This window comes from Astyanax mexicanus, chromosome 14, assembly GCF_023375975.1.
Source record: "Astyanax mexicanus isolate ESR-SI-001 chromosome 14, AstMex3_surface, whole genome shotgun sequence".
Taxonomy (NCBI): Eukaryota; Metazoa; Chordata; class Actinopteri; order Characiformes; family Acestrorhamphidae; genus Astyanax; species Astyanax mexicanus.
Window position 1 is genome coordinate 42,772,416 of NC_064421.1, and position 16,633 is coordinate 42,789,048.

General features: G+C 36.6%; 2 protein-coding genes across 2 annotated transcripts in view; one reads left to right on the forward strand and one right to left on the reverse strand.

Moving 5' to 3' along the window:
- The window catches only part of ttbk1b (tau tubulin kinase 1b), a 60,792-nt gene extending 47,895 nt beyond the window's left edge, over nucleotides 1-12,897 (reverse strand). The window contains exons 1-2 of the mRNA XM_022672640.2: nucleotides 12,613-12,897; nucleotides 1,000-1,143 (exon numbers count right to left, since the gene is read on the reverse strand). Coding sequence (XP_022528361.2) covers nucleotides 1,000-1,107 — 108 coding nt within the window. The 5' untranslated portion in view covers nucleotides 1,108-1,143; nucleotides 12,613-12,897. The remainder of the gene's footprint in view (nucleotides 1-999; nucleotides 1,144-12,612) is intronic.
- A 961-nt stretch (nucleotides 12,898-13,858) lies between these two features.
- LOC111193175 (mitoregulin) lies at nucleotides 13,859-16,117 on the forward strand. Its single transcript, XM_049463794.1, has 2 exons — nucleotides 13,859-14,268; nucleotides 15,789-16,117. Exon 1 carries the CDS (start codon nucleotides 14,065-14,067, stop codon nucleotides 14,233-14,235), a length of 171 nt encoding a protein of 56 aa, XP_049319751.1. The 5' UTR covers nucleotides 13,859-14,064; the 3' UTR covers nucleotides 14,236-14,268; nucleotides 15,789-16,117.
- Nucleotides 16,118-16,633: the final 516 nt, after the last annotated feature.

A 16,633-nucleotide genomic window follows, 5' to 3' on the forward strand; every position in this document is an offset into this window, starting at 1 on the left:
GCACCTTATGTATGAATTTTACCAGTCAGGTTGTAAAGAGCAGTAAAGTCACTTCACTGAAGTACAGCTTTATACAGGAGTTTCAGTGAAGTTTCTTAAGTACTGAGGCTGGAGAAGTATTAGCATTAGCCGCTATCCCCAGTGCTAGCTCTTTTTTTGCAGTTCAGAGATGAGTATATCAGACTGTAGCCTGTGTGTACTATGATAAAACAAGCTACATGCAAACAAAGCGCTAGCTAACAGTGCCCTGGGTTACTGGAACTGCTAACCGCTGCTAACCTTAGCTAACGCTAATGCTAACCACGCTAAAATATAGATGGAAATCTAAGCTTGCTGTAAATAAACGGAAGCGCTTTACTCACACAAATAAACAGTTTTCGGGTAAGGAATCTTTGTAGATTAACATCCAGCACTCGTTTCACTTTGAAAGAAAATGTTTTTTTTTTTTTTTAAGAATACCAGTTTTGTTTACTTAGTTAGCACAGTTTGCTGATTTCCCTGTTCTAACAGTAGGGCTGTGTATTCAAGAAACAGGGATTACAATTTAATATATGGCAATATATAGCAATTCTGTAAGCAAGACAATTTATGGCCAAAAAATAAAGTATCATAGTATATAATATTATATAATATAAGCATTCAAAATGTGAGTTTTTATCCAATCAGAACTGTGGGATCTGAACAGAAAGGACAACATGGGGCTACCACTGTCTGCAACCAATTTTTACATTTACAAATTTACTTAAATTATTTACATACTTACTTATACATTTATCATTTTGTTAAAAAAAAAATGCAACACAAAATATTGCAATACTTCAATATATCAATGTTTTCTGACACTCCTAACAGACCTACTAAACCGGGCAATTAACAGGTGAGTTGAATCAGGTGTGCCCTCCAGGACCCAAATTACCTACCCCTACTATAGCTACTATGAAGAAAATATAAAAAGCCATTAATCACAGCTAGAGTTGGACAGAAGCCACAAACACTCACCACTTTCCATCTCTCTTTGACCATGCAGTTGGGGGGCAGGATGTCGACCTGCTCCCCTGCCCCGTTCATGTTTTCGTCTACGTGGACTCCAGGCCCTACACACTGCATTGGCTGGCCAGCTCTTTACCCAAGCCTGCCATTCACCTGCCAACAGACAAAACACACAAATAAATTCACAGCATTTTAAATATGAAAAGATCTTCAACACATACAGCCCTGTCACATACCTGTCACGATAACTCATTTTTAAGGAACCAGAATTTAGTTCTGAATCATTTAAAGACCATTTTGTGCTACTGATATAATGGTGAATATAACAGCACATTTATTCCCAGTGAAAGAGGAATTCATTGGTTTTATCTCAATTTCTCTCTACTTTGGAAAGCAAATTACCCAATCTCCATTTATATGAACTCTCACTATCACTACTAACGGCCCCAACATTGCAACACTAGGAGGGTGAAGACTAGAGCATGGCCAATTGTGCTCTCTCGGACTCTATTCCGGGCTGCTATTGGCAAATAGCCAATTCAAATTAGATATCTTTCCATTATAGTGACAGCACCTTACTCTGAAAAATAGATTTTTAAGATGTAATTCCAACATTTGAATTGTAATATAAATATCGTAGATAACATGTAAATACAATAAAACCACTGTTTTACCCAGGTCAGCAAAAATTATTATGTTTATCAGCTAATTATATCGCCAACATTTTAAAATATCGTTCAAAAAACCTACTCATCACATCAGGGTACTATCAGGGGAAAATTCACACTGTTCTCATTTCATATTATATATTTACTGTAGATAGATCATATCTATCCAGTATGATTTATTTTACTTCAGTCCGGGATATATGGAGATATTTGGAGTGCATTATTAGTATCTTGACATTCTGGACCACTGACTTCTGTTACAATCTGATGAAAATTCCTGTATTTGTTTAATATGTGTGCCATATCATATTGTATGCAATAATTACATTTGATTTTTATTTTGTTGCAGTACTGTACTTTTTGAAACATTTTTTCAATGTTTTCAATGTTTTGTTATATCGCCAAGATAATTGTGATCACAAAAATGCAATGTCATGATATTATTTTAGGACCATAACACCCACCCCTAATGTCTATAACAAATGTATGTCTATATATTGTACACTAAGTCTACTTATATACTAGAATTGATTAATGTGAGAGTCTAGAGACTAGATGAGCTTCAAACATGCAATCTATAAATATGCTTTTTATTTTAAAAAATGTGGCGCTGGTACTGTATTTCGGGAGGACAGCAAAAATAATAATAATCTTCCTGGCAGACAAAAGCAGTTTTACTTAAATCTAAAATCTAATATCTCAGGTTAGTTTTGATACTTTTCAAATTAGAAAAAATATAATCTAGTTACCTTCTGAACTCGACAGTAAATTCATAACACAGTTATTAGTTATAAAACTACTAATGCATCACCAGGCTGTGTAAAGTTTGTCACATGATTTATATTTATATTATACACGTCTATAATTATTATAAAATATAAATATTATAACTCTCTTTTAATGTTAGTGATTCAAACACAAAGATCGTATGGGACTAGGTCGATTTTGGCCTATTCGATACTGCATTACATTCCTTGAATCGGATCAGAGCAAAAAAACTTGACTGGGGCATCCCTCAGTTAAAACTATAAATGGGAAGATAAAACCCAGTGTGGGACTGAGATCCTGCTCAGTAACAGTAGTGATGTCAGAGTGTAGAGGTGATGGGCTACATCAATACGCCAAGCCTTTCCCCTGCAAAGGAGTGGCAAAGGGCCAGGACTGAGATAAAATGGAAGGACATACAGGACAGCATGAAGAGCCAAGTGTGAGAGCAGGGCTGCTCTGTTTCAGCAGTACTAATCACTGCATGTAACATTCAGCTCTACTAATAACAGATTCGTCTCCGGGGTTTTATGGATTCATTGATTATTCAGTTCAAATCAAGACCTAATTATAGAAACAGACCTAAAATATGGAGAAATTTAACTACACTGAGATTATTTAATGGAAAAGGACAAAATAATACTTTTCTTCGTTAAAGGTCCCCAAATCATTATTTCTTTCTTATATTTTATTTTAAATGAAAGAGTTTAAGTAGTATAACATATAGCTTATAATAGCTTACCGAGCCTATAGCAGCCCCACACACTCACAAAACAGAAGTTTCAGATAACTGCTAGGTTAACTAATCAACGATTAAATTTAATCAATAAATGAGTAATCATGTAAAATTAGTTACTCATGACAGCCTTGACCCTTAAAACTGTATAACTGTATAAGTGTATACTGACTAATTAACCTTATATACTAAATGATTGTGTATAAATCTTGGATTGTGTAAAAAAAAAAAGAGTGTGAATACTGAATAATTCAAAATAGATAAAAGGATACTAAACAAGTAATCATCGATACTAAATAATTCATATTAGTAACAGAATAATAACTCATAGTGGATGATAAATAATCCATAGTGGATACTAAAAAAATCATAGTAGTCACTGAGTAATTCATAGTGGATATTGAACAACTCTGAGGATGGTAAACAGTTTAAATACATACTGCATAATTCATACTAGATACTGATGCATTTCTAGTGAATATTAGATAATGCATATTAGTTATTAAATATTTCGCTACCACTTTAAAATAAGACTTACTTTATGAAGGGTTTATAAATGGTTTATAATTTGCTTATTAATGGTTACTAATTAGGTTGTAAATGCCTTAAAAATCATTAATAATCAGTTATAACACATACGTAGAAAGGGCAACAATGACCTGTTGTTTATAATGATTAAACTTGGGAGTTAAATGGTTAAACTGATGTTGACTGATGGAGAATATGGAGATGGAGAAGCAAGTTGAGTTAGATGGAGAAGACAATGTAAGTTGAGTATCTGACAAGATCTGAAGTTTAACAATATAGATGGCTGTGTAATATAGTTCACTACTTGGCAAACAACAAGTTTTTTGGCAAAAAACAAGCTTTTTACGTATGTGTTATAACTGATTATTAATGATTTTTAAGGCATTTACAACCTAATTAGGAACCATTAATAAACTAATTGTAAACCATTTATAAACCCTTCATAAAGGTAGTCTTATTTTAAAGTGGTACCATTATTTCATAGTGGATACAAAACAATTCAAAATGTTTACTGAATAACAAAAATATAAATATAAGCATTTTGACCATCAATTACTTGCACTTGCGTCGAATGACGATTTGCATTTTAAAATTCTTCCGAGTGTTTGGCATATGTACGTAGTCACCACACAGGAGATGAGTCACCTCTCCGTGGGACAACAACCCACAGCAACCACCGAAAAAAGCCAGAGATGAAGTGACTAAAAGGAGAGGGGTGAAGGTCTAATTCAAGTCTGTTGCATAAGAACAGGAACATGATCTGTTTTACACAGTGCAGCGGACTTTTACATTTTTTGAAAAGGGTCAGAATTTTTTGTTCACACAGTCATTTTCTAAACTTTTTTTTGGGCCTCATTTCTAAAAACTCAAAACCCAAACAATCCTAAGAACTGACATAACTACGAAGTGCGTGAGTTACTGGATTTTCTCAGAGTTTAATTCTTCTTATATCTTTCTGTCGCAGACTGAATGGGATGGAGTCACATGGCTACACATGAAATAGAACTACTGCCTTCAAGTCCAGCTTGGAAGCTTGTAGTTACTACTTTGGAGCTTCTAAGCATTCAAAGAGCACAGTATGAAATTGAAAGCTTGATCGGCTATGTATTTGTCGACCCCACTAAATCGGTGCATCTCAAGATTGCCTCTTTTAGTCAATACAGTGAAAGCTAGCAGAGCTCTAACCACACTAGGGCTGCAATGATTAGTCGATATAATCGACAATGTTGATTATTTAAATTTGTTGACTAATCGTTCATTTGTAACAGCATTATACAAAGTGCTGAGGACAAAAGCGCAATGGGAGATGGGTAAATAGCTCACACAACATATTATATTATATCACTAAATATCAGTACTTTCCACGTTCAAACAACATTTAGATATTTAAATGCCAATAATTAAAAAAATTAAAAATAATCATTAGTTGCAGCCCTAAACTACACATAACACCAATTGCTGCAGACCACATATAAACATCACCAAAATTAGCTACAGCAGCATTCAGAAAAGCTAAAAGATTCACATTCAAAATAATGTACAAGCAGCCCTTTTCGTTGTGTTTTCACTCTGATCCCACGGAGTAGTTCTGTAGCTACAGGTATTCACACGGACTCTCTCAGCTGGAATTCTATACTTTTTAATGAGGTTCATTCTAAAAAAGAAGCATATTACATAACATTACAGAAGACCAGCATTATGACGCATAAAAAAGTTAGCCAGGAAAGGTTAATTTACTAGCTATTAGTTTACTAACTTCTTCTAACCTCATTTCCTTCTTTCCCTCCTTCACTCCTCTATCCTATTATTTCCCTTCAACCTCCTTTAAGCCCCATCTAAAGATGTTTTTACCTTTAACTTCTGTTACTTTTGTACTTCATTATTTTAAGTCGCTTTGGAAAAAATGTAAAAGGTATGTAAAAAGTAGCTTTTAATAAACTTCTAAATGACACATTTTATATGTCAGGGCTCTCTGGATTCTAAAAATGAAGTGTGGCAAACAGTGAAACACACACAAAAAAAAAGATTTATCTGCAGGGGCAAAATATGCCCCCTTACTTATTCTAAAGCCTGTTTGGGCAAAGTGCACAAAATACTGGATCACAGAAAGCTGTAGGAAAGCGAAGATGGGCCATTTAACAAAGGTAAGTATTTTTTTTATCATGTTTTAATACACCCAAAGTCTATTTTAAATCGGATTTCTTCTTTGATGTGTGGTTAAAACGGCCTTTAAATGCACAAAAGACATTTAAATGTGAAATGCACTGATATTCATCCTTCAGCAGGAAGCAGAGATGGAGGGCATGCAAGAAATAATCGCTGACTAATCGATTAATCGAAAAATAATTGTTACTCACTGTATGTTGATAGTGATGAACCGATTAAGAGTTTTAGGGGCCAATCACAAATTGTAAATCGCCTTTCAGCTCGATCAAGGGTGGGGTTAGATGACAAATTAACCTTTACCGGAAAACTTCCTTATGCGTCGTCATGCAGGGCTTCTGTAATGTGCCCTGTATTGCCTGAACTGGGGGCTACGTCAGCAGACACATGCGTTTGCTTGATTCCGTTATGACTCTGACTCATTTGCATTTATTATGTGATGCGTTTGGAACAGATTGAGGCTAGAATAGAGCGGTCTGATATGTAGATTCTCATCTGAGCAAAATGCCAATGGCAAATATTTAGTCATATAAATAATTAACTGCATTTGGCATTTTGGCATCAGAGGCAGGGTTTCACATTCATGTTCATGCTTGTTTCTTTCTGATCTTTCATTTTTTGATCCTCAGCAGCTGGATAAAGCCCAGCTGATTGGGGTGTATACTCACTGCTCACTTTAGGAGAAGACAGTACTTTGTACTTCCACTCACTGGACACTTTCTGGGTTCCATCTACTTTATAGACCAATTGTATCTGTCTTATTCACCCCATTTATCTGTGGTTTTGATAAAGGTCAGTGTCACTTAACATAAACTGAACATAAATGAAGAGTTATAGCCAGAAGAACAAGAAAACAATTTAATGAATATTTTTATTTCTACTTTTTTTCCCCATTTTCTCCCCAATTAACATAGCCAATTACCCAATCCAACCAAAGCGCAGTGACTTGTGCTGCAGACATCACTCTTTGAAGTAATGAAGGGAAAGAGCACCATCTACCCACCCAGAGAGAGCAAGGCCAATTCTGCTCTCTCACATCTCTGGTAGCTGAAGGCAAGCTACATAAACAGGATTCGAACCAGCGTTCTCGTGATCATAGTGGCAGCGCTTAATCCGTAGACCACTCAGAGCCCCGAATAATGAGACAACAATGGTGGACCCATTAAGGCCCCCCCCAAAAAAACATTAGAACCCAATCTCAGATCCAATATACAGTGGATAATTTTTTCTATCTCTAGTAAAATGTCTTTTACATTATCTTCTATAGCAAGGGTATATTCTTCAGAGTGTTATTATGTGTAAATCACATATGTACGTGAAACAGAACATGTTAAGTACCACCTAAGCCTCAGCACATCCTATTGTATTTCATTTGAGAGGGCTGTTGCATGCCACAGTCTGCACTGCAGTGAATGCAGCCGTGCCATATGGTGAAAAAGTTCAGCAGAGCTCAACTTTATGCAAATAAGTTTGGCAGCCATGCTATATCTAGCCAATCAGGGAAAAGTAGGCTGGTATGTCACACACATATGACTATTTCTGTTGTGATGCAGAACAGAGCCAACATAATATTTGTAAGTTGCATGAGCTCTTTTGTAGTGTCCAATGGAATGGAATAATCTGTAGTGATGATATGTATAATACTAATACTACTACTAAGACCATTGCTACGTCTACTACTACTAATACTATTAATAATAATAATAAGAATAAAAAACATCAAAGTGTCTTCTCTATAAATAATTATAGTGTCCATTTATCATTATCTGATTTGGCCATATCTTTATAAGTTGTGATAACATAAAAACACACACACAAAAAAACACTTGTAAAGTGTGCAGATTTTGGTTTTCACACGGGTAGGTTGGGAGGCCCCAGTGACATTTACCATGCACAAAGGGGGTCTCCAACTAAACATTTGAGAACCACAGTTGTAAAATGCAGCCTAACATTATTTTGGATTTATTATAGTCTTAATCATAAAGATTTGTTTTAACATTCCAGTTAGCTAGCTCACCGCTAACATTAGTTCTTTCCCTAGATTAGATGTTTACGGTGAGTAGGGCTGCCACGATTAGTCGACTAGTCACGATTATGTCGACTATTAAAATAGTCGATGACTAATTTAATAGTCGATTAGTCGTTTTTTTTTTTTCTTTGTTTTTCTCTCCAAACTGCTGCGACTGCCTTTCTGTCCTGGACGCACATGCGCAGTAGTGGAAACCGGGGTAGGTAGTGGACGACATCTCAGGACATTATACAGACAGGCTCTGGTTTCATGGCTACCCCGCTACAGAACTCAAAAGTGTGGGATCACCAAGAAAATAAAAGTGAAACGCGTGCAATGCAATATCTGCAATGAAGAACTTGCCTTCCTCGGCAGCACAACCGCGATGCACGAGCACCTGAAAAGGAGGCGTGTTGTGGCTGATTAAATGACGAAGAAGCTAAATTGCTATTTAGCTGCTAAAATTAGCGTAAACAGAGCGTTAACTTAGTACTTAACTTACTCATCTTGATAGCTTTAAAACAGAGGTCACTAATAGGCGGACCGCGATCCGGATCCAGACCCAGACGTTGTCACAAATGCCGTCCCAAACCGATAAACTACAGAGAAGGATTTCATTCTGACAGTGGCTTCTGTTTTCAGTGCTTTTCGGTGCAGTAAACTCACAGATCAGTCATGTGTGGTGTAAAATCACCAAACGCTCTCCTCTGCCAATCAGATCTGTGCAGACCGCTGCCCTGTGTACGGTAATGTACCGGTACACAATATCTGGACAGAGAGGCATTTTTTATTAATATACTTTTTTTTCATAATAGTTCAAACAACCTCACGGTTGAGATGTTTCATAAATGCCAGTGCCTTATCCTTATTTTACACAGTTGTTTACACTTTATGCTAAACAGTAAAATAATTGTCTGTTACAACAAGCTGCATATTTCATTAAAGGTTTAATGAACTATGATTTTAATTGTTTTTATTTTTAGTTAGCATATAGCTGAAATCTAATGTTGGTTGTATAATAGCAGCTGCATTCTATTGTGATAAACTGTGTTTTATTTTCAATTAACGTATGATCCGATTAGTCGACTAATCATAAAAAATAATCGGTGATTAGTCGACTATAAAAATAATCGTTTGTGGCAGCCCTAACGGTGAGTCACTGTGTTTTCCCACCAACATTAAACGTAATGAAAATGTAATACCTACAGCAAAATTACATTTAAGACAATTCATTACAATTAATAAATTTAAGACATTTTAAGACTTCTTAAGGACCTGCGGGAAAAACGCTAGTGAACTGGTTGACTGGTTGTAGTGATTTCCGACACAAACATTTGCATCCTCGGCCATCAACACTATTATGGCTTCAACGATTAGTGGACATAATCTACTATGTTGAGTATAAAAGTTCATGTCCAAATTTCACTGTAGACTTATTGTTAGTTTGTAACAGCAATGCACTACACAATGTGCTGGGGACAGAAATGCAACAGGAGAATGGGAATGGGCTCAGACATACAATTTACTCTGAATTTGGTCTCTCTCTCCCAAAAACATAACAGATTACATATTTCAACACAAACAGTGACCATACCATAACCATGCATGTAGAAAACTTTGAAAAGAAAATAAGTATTTTCAAAGTCTTCTATTTGTCATTAGTCAGACTGATAACTGCTTGGTAAACTAAGCTAATTAACCTGGCAACCTTACAAAAAAAAAATACACTTTTTTGTTTTTTTTGTGCTTGTAGAAGTATGCAAAAATAGATTTTTTAAGATTCATGATCACTTTTGTGTTTCTACAGTTTGATGCATTAACTAGCTTGCTAAATTCAAAACCAAAATTAAACATTTTAGTAGTGTTAATAATAATAGTCTCGGCAACAGTCCTTGTGATTATATGTAGTATCAATATCAGCGAGATACAAAGACATGTTGTTATTTACTAAGTTTTGTAGGCATACATTATTTTTGTGTATGAATTACATTGTTATATGTATATGTATGTGTGTGTGTGTGTGTGTGTGTGATTGCTATTTTTGAATAATGATCGGCTAATACAGTTTATGTGTTGAAGGTATTTCACAAGCTTTAGAGTTGGTATAGGAATCAGTACTCAGTATCCACAGATACTTGAAATTCTGGTATTCGTATCGGAAGGACAAAAGTGTTATTGGTGCATCTTTAATATTTAGCACCGTCTGCTTTAGCCATGGGCACACCCATTTTGCTAAGGTGGTCTCAAATGCTAACATCTGTTGTGAGTGCAGCATTAAAACAGAAGATTCTAAGTGACCAATGACTGCAGACATTTTTAAACAGGATTTTATACAGCAGACTCATTGTACTGCACTGTATATGAACAGAACAGATTAGCACATAAGAATTAACAGTCCTTACTGAGGCTCTGTTGTTAGGCGAACTGAAGAAAAGCTTTATCACAGTCAATAGGCCAGGCCAGAAAAATGGACTCAGGGTTACTCTCAGTCATTCTGTAGGCTTCATATAAAAATGCCAAAAATAGGAAAAAGGCTTAGTTTCTGAGGTCCAATGAGAGTGAGATATTTAATTTTACTATAACAACCTTTTTATGCATCTGCATATGTAGTTTAGTAAGTGCATTAGCTCCAGCATCCCTCCTTCCCCTTCTCCAGTTTCTGTCCTCTTTGTGTGATGTCTGTTTGGTATCAGATATCAGCGAGTGAGAGCCAAGGGCTTGGCCGCTGCAGCCCATGTCTGAGCATGCTAGCTACACCTCCATGACTATTCTCTCCATCTTTTTAAAGGACAGTCCGGAAAGCAGGTCCCTTAACAGAGAATCAAGTACACAGACATGATGAGAGGCTGCAGTTCAATTCAAAGTGATGGAAGAAACCATTACTAAAAAAACACAACAAAAATGGGGATCCAAATAAAAGAAAAATATTTTTTTTACAATTATCTAAATTTAAACAGTTAAATTACAGTGGGGAGCTTCTTCTTTATCACTACATTTGGCCCAACAAATCCAAACACAATAGATAATGTGAAAAATGTGATTTCATGATTTTCACAATGCACAAAATTTATCACATAAGTTTGTCACACAGACTAATATGCACTCGTAGCAGATACTTAAAAAAAACTGCTATACCATACCATAATAAAGGTATTGAAATATGAAATTTGACAATATGCTTAAAGCACTGACAACTACGTGTGTCAAAATATTTTTTGCATGATAGAAATAACTGCAAAAATATATATTATTGACATTATAGGGTCATTTTATGCCACAGATATACTGATAGTATGATAAAGCATAATACAGAATTAATATTGTATAATGCATTATATAAGAATTTGTGTCACTGCAAAAAAGGAAAGGAAACACATTGTTTGATAATAAAGTCAGTAAAAATGACTACAGTTGTGTCAATATATTGTACAATAAAAATAATTATCTTGACAGGCGTACTGACGATATATTAAACATTGTTTTATTGCCCAGCCATACTTATTATTAGCAATTATTATATTCCCTGCTATCTGTCACCTTCATTTCAGAGTGTGGATGTCAGAGAGGGTTTTTTGTTTTTCCACCCGTATTCTTACAAACCCCGCCCCATGCGCTAGGATTGGCGCGGAGTATATCGCATCCTATTGGCCAATGGCTTGTGAGTGAGAATTACTAGCCAATCGTAGCGGCGTAGGCGGGGCTTGTCGGAAAAGCGGTGGGGACAGTGAAGGCTCACTTTGAATGAGGGAATGACAGCCTGCATCTTCCTTCAGAAAAGTCTGAAATAATAATACTATTATTCAAATATTTACTATAATCAAACAAGTGGATTGTTGTTTAATATCCTAAAAAAAGTGCCACGCAAGCAGGTAAAAATGAGGAGTGCTTATTTTAATACATTACATTCTTTCATACTCACAATCATACAGGGCTAAAGGCAAAACAGGTCATTTTAGCATAAAGATGCTGATATACGCGTCACCTCTTCGCAGCAATTAACGTTAAGTGACTTTAAAACAATGATGGACTACTGCGCAAACGAGTACGCAACATAGGTGCTCCAACACAACGTTAAACTGCCCCCATCAGCCGATACAGTTTTGTCCGCACTGCAGCTGGAGCCCAGCGCGAGAGCCACAAATATGGGCGTTGCCCTTGTGATGGGCTGCCTGAGCTGGGTAAGAACCCGCCTATAACGCGCCGCGGACCAATGGGACGCGTTAAAAAATAAAAAAGGGACGTTTGGTCGTTGCTCATTGGCTCAATGCCAAACAATCATCAGAAGTCACAAGGCACCCACTAATGCTGTAGACCTGAGCGAGAGGCACTATGGGAAATGTAGTCCATGAAGAGGGAAGACAGCGGAGTCACAGCGCCACTCTCAGTTACTACAAAACTACAAATCCCACAGAGCCGCTGACTTTTAAACCAACTTCTGACGTATGACTGCATTATGTTGCATGTATGTAAATTATTTTTTATCCAGCATTAATAATGTACAAAAAAAAAAAACAAATGACTGTTTTAATTGCCCACCAATTTTGACGAATACGGACAAAACAAAGCCCTAAACCGATCAAATCCATTGCCAAAAGATAATGACCATCCTGCACCTTCAGTCCAGTCCGGTGCAGCATCACTATTGACAGGCTGCCAACACACACACACACACATCACCGCTAATAAAGACATCACCCGGGCGGGCACACACACAGACAGAGGGAGAGGGGTAAAGGTAAAAGACAGCGACCGACCTGTTCTGCAGTCTCTGTAGCGGAGTGTGGAAGCGCGAGTCCGGCTGCAGGAGCATCATTCCGCCGCGCGCGCTGCCCCCGCTGTCCCCTGCACCATTTTCTCCTGCCTCCTCTTCTCCTCAGCTCCGGCTCTGAATCAGCAGCGCGCGGATCCTCCCAGCATGCGCCGCGCGCACGCGCCGCTCTGACCATGGCGGTTGCGTAGCAACTCGGGAGAGGCGCCCGATTCCCAAACTCAGCATCACAGCTCAATTCTTCAGTATTTCTTTCAAAAGTCCTAAAATAATCCAGAAAGAAATTCAAGAAATTACCCCTTGACAAGTTTAGTACAGCTGTTAACTGAAAGTCTTTAACATTAACATTAACTCTACCTCATAAAGCTGACTGAGAAAATGCAAAGATGGGCAAAGCTGTCATCTAAGCAAGAGGTGCCACTTTGAAAAGATTTTGTTTACAAAATAATGTTATATGTTTTTTTCCATAGTTTGAATGAATTGAAATTGAAATAATCCAGTTTTGGGTTTATTTATGAGACAGTTACTCCAAAAAAATCAGAATAAACGTTTTTGAAACCACTGATTTCTAAGCAAGTATATTAAGACATATGTACAATCATACACAACTTTTGTGAGTATCCCGAAATGTGATCAACAAATCCCCCGCATTGTCTAACATCACACTGTGCAACATGAAAAATGGTGGCTGCAAGGTTTGTTCACACCTGCTTCTTGGGGAAACTGCAGAGTAGTCATTTTGAAATGAGTAATAATAAAATAATATTCACAAACAACCATTAACAGTGGCTGCACTGTTAAAAATTAAAAAAATATTTTTACCATGCAGTACTGTTTCTGTTGTTCTTAGCCATGTAAAAAGGTTAAAGCCACCTCAACTTGGGAACTCAGGTATCAGAATATTCCCACTAGAAATGATCTTACATTATTACATTACACAACACTTAAACATCACATGAATGCAGTCTTAATGAGATATAATCGTGATCAATTTTAGCCCATAAGAACCCAGACCCAGTTGTGAATATTGATGCAAAAAATAATAAACAATGTGCAATTAAATATTTTTGTTCTTTTACTTATATGAAACAACTATTTTCATTCTTACTTATAACCTATATATAACCTAGTTAACTAAATAGTAGTATTATTTTTTTCGCGATTGTGATGTTGCGTTTGAACCTTAAGGCTTTCTGTAGTCCCCCTGATCACGTGGCCCTTTATAGGACGCATCCCAAACGGCTTCTTGCTCCCTATCTAGAACACTAAAACGCGAAATGAAATCTCTAAAAGGCATCTCGAGACTCTTTAGTGCACTACACGTCAGTGCAGAAGGCGTTTGAGACTCGCCCACAGCTAGACGCCCTCTCTCAGGCTGTTCGCTGCAGCGCGCTGGGGAGCAGCTGGAGATATTTGGAGTGCCGCTGCGGAGGTGAACATGGCCGACGTGTCGGAGAGGACGTTACAGGTCGCTATCCTGGTCTCGTTTGCCACGGGCTTCGTCGCGGGCTGGCAGGCCAACAGGATGCGCAGGAGGTTCCTGGACTGGCGGAAGAAACGGCTCCAGGACAAGCTGGCGGAGACGCAGAAGAAGCTGGACCTGTCGTGACCTGCGGGGTCAGGTCTGATAACTGCCGGCCTGGTGAGAGCTGGGCTGTGTCCCATTAAGACCCAGAGTTCTAAACTAAAAACAACAAAACTGTCCATAAATGTTAGTGAATAAGCTGTTATGGGTTTTAGATTTACACTCTGTACAGTTGTCACTGTTTACTGTAGGCCTGGGTTCACAGTGTTTGAGGTGTCTCACGATACGATATTATCACAATACATTGTTCACGATACTGTTTTCAATTCTCTACGGCACTTTGCGGCAGTAACTTAAGTAAGTCTTAGGGCCTTTAAAGCTCTTATGTTTCTAAAAAGCTCAACGTCTAACTCCACGTATTCATAATGTCTCACGAACGAAAAAAAAATACACTATATCAAGATATTAATATTTTTCTCCCACCCCTAAAATTTGACATTTTTAAAACTTTGTTTATCGAGTTTTTAAAGTACTTGGCATTTATATAAGTATATAAGTATACTCACAACTTGCACAGTATAAATGCATAACCATACATCAAGATTTAGTAATGAAGTAATAGGCAAATAGGCCAGTACAAAGGCCCAAATATTGAAAAGGCTAACATGGAAATCAAAAACGGAAAGAAGAAGGGAGGAAAAAAAAGGTTCAACTAAACCAAAAACTTGTTTCCTTAACAAGTGCCAAATTTCTTCTCCACCCATTAACTTCCTATCATCCCAACATGCATCCAGTCTCCTATATTAAAAACAAAACCCAGTGAAATTAGATTTTAACACTTGCAATATATGTATCGTATTAACAGCCAATTAACAGCCCTGTTGTTTATTATTTAAATAAATATTTGATGCCACATATTGATACAAGACAATACAATATGATCGAAACAATACAACATTATATTGTGCCCCTAATAATTATATATAACTGAATTGGGGCTGCAGAGTATATTGTATAGTGCAATGTTAATGTAACATGCCTTATACAAAATGCCTTATACAAAATGAAATTCATACCAAAGAATGATTTTAAATCATTGTTTTTTTGTTGGTGCATGTGCTAGCATATTAAAAATGTTCAGTGTTCAATACATATTTTTGTTTTGTGGTTTTACCACACTATCAAATTTTATTACTTTTTTAAGTAACAAAACCTGAGAAAAATGTTTTGTTTAATAAACTAGTTCAGTAATTACCCTCAAATAGTTAAAACAGTCACTCAAGAGGAATTCAGACTCTACATTTTTATATTTCTACTGTCCAATGAAAACCATGCATCTCCATTTCTATCCATTTTAGCTGCTCAGAATAAATCTTTCAGGAAGAATATATCAGTATAAATGCTCTAAAATGTAAGACTACTGGGAAAAATCTCTTATTTTCATTTAAATTTCTTTCATTTCATTTCATTTCCTTCCATGTAAAGTCCTCATTTTGGCTTAAAGCTACTGTCATAGGCTACATGGAATTGAGAATAACTGGTCACTGCCAGCTCACCCATACCCTTTAATGCAATAGAAGACCCAATTAAGGTCATTTTCACTTCACTAAAATATGATCTTAAATTTTGTCCTTTAGGCCGCATGAAATCAATGGTGTCCTTGCCCTGCTGAGACCCCCTTCGACCCCTCTGACCCCTTTGATGGACTCAACTCTGGATAAGAAGTCACCTTCAGCTGTTCTGCCAATCTTCTGTTCCCTCCTGAGACCTTTAAACACTATGCACACACTGCAGTGTTGCATTGCAGTGCAGTTCTCAAAAACATATTTTTTATGGGGATAAATGTTTTATTTTGTTGTTTTTTAATAACAAGTTGTTTACAAGGTATTATTCTAAGCCATAATATTGCTGTTAATAAGCTTGTACCATCATGTTGGAATAAAATAAACTATTTTGTTACTTTAAATGTATGCTATTGTATTAACTTGTCCACAAGAAACGCTGTATTCCTGAAGCACTGCAAAAATTATAAGATGTTTTTTGTTGTTAAACTGTAGTTTGATTTTTTTTTTTTGTCAATATTACAAAAAAAAAAATCTGTTTTTCTGTTTTTTATAGATTGTGTACTGTCTTCCAGAATCTGCTATTGATTAATTGAATCCATTCTCCCATCTACCAGAATCTAAACACCAGCCAGTGTGTTCATGGCAAATCAATGTGAAATGATCAGAGTTGCAATGAGGCCTGATGGTGGGTGCTAGATGGTTGGGACATCCCTTAATCCATAGTGTCACATGTGGATTATCAATGCAGTTTGTCATAGGACAGAGGTTGCTAACTTGGAGGTCATAACCCTCAAGAAGGTCCTGTCATAGTCCCTGGGACCACAAGAAAAAAAAAGAACATTGGGTACAAAACCTCATTATTTCAGTTTTTTTTAGTATATTAAAGAAGAAACTGGTTTTAATTAATTTTCCATTCC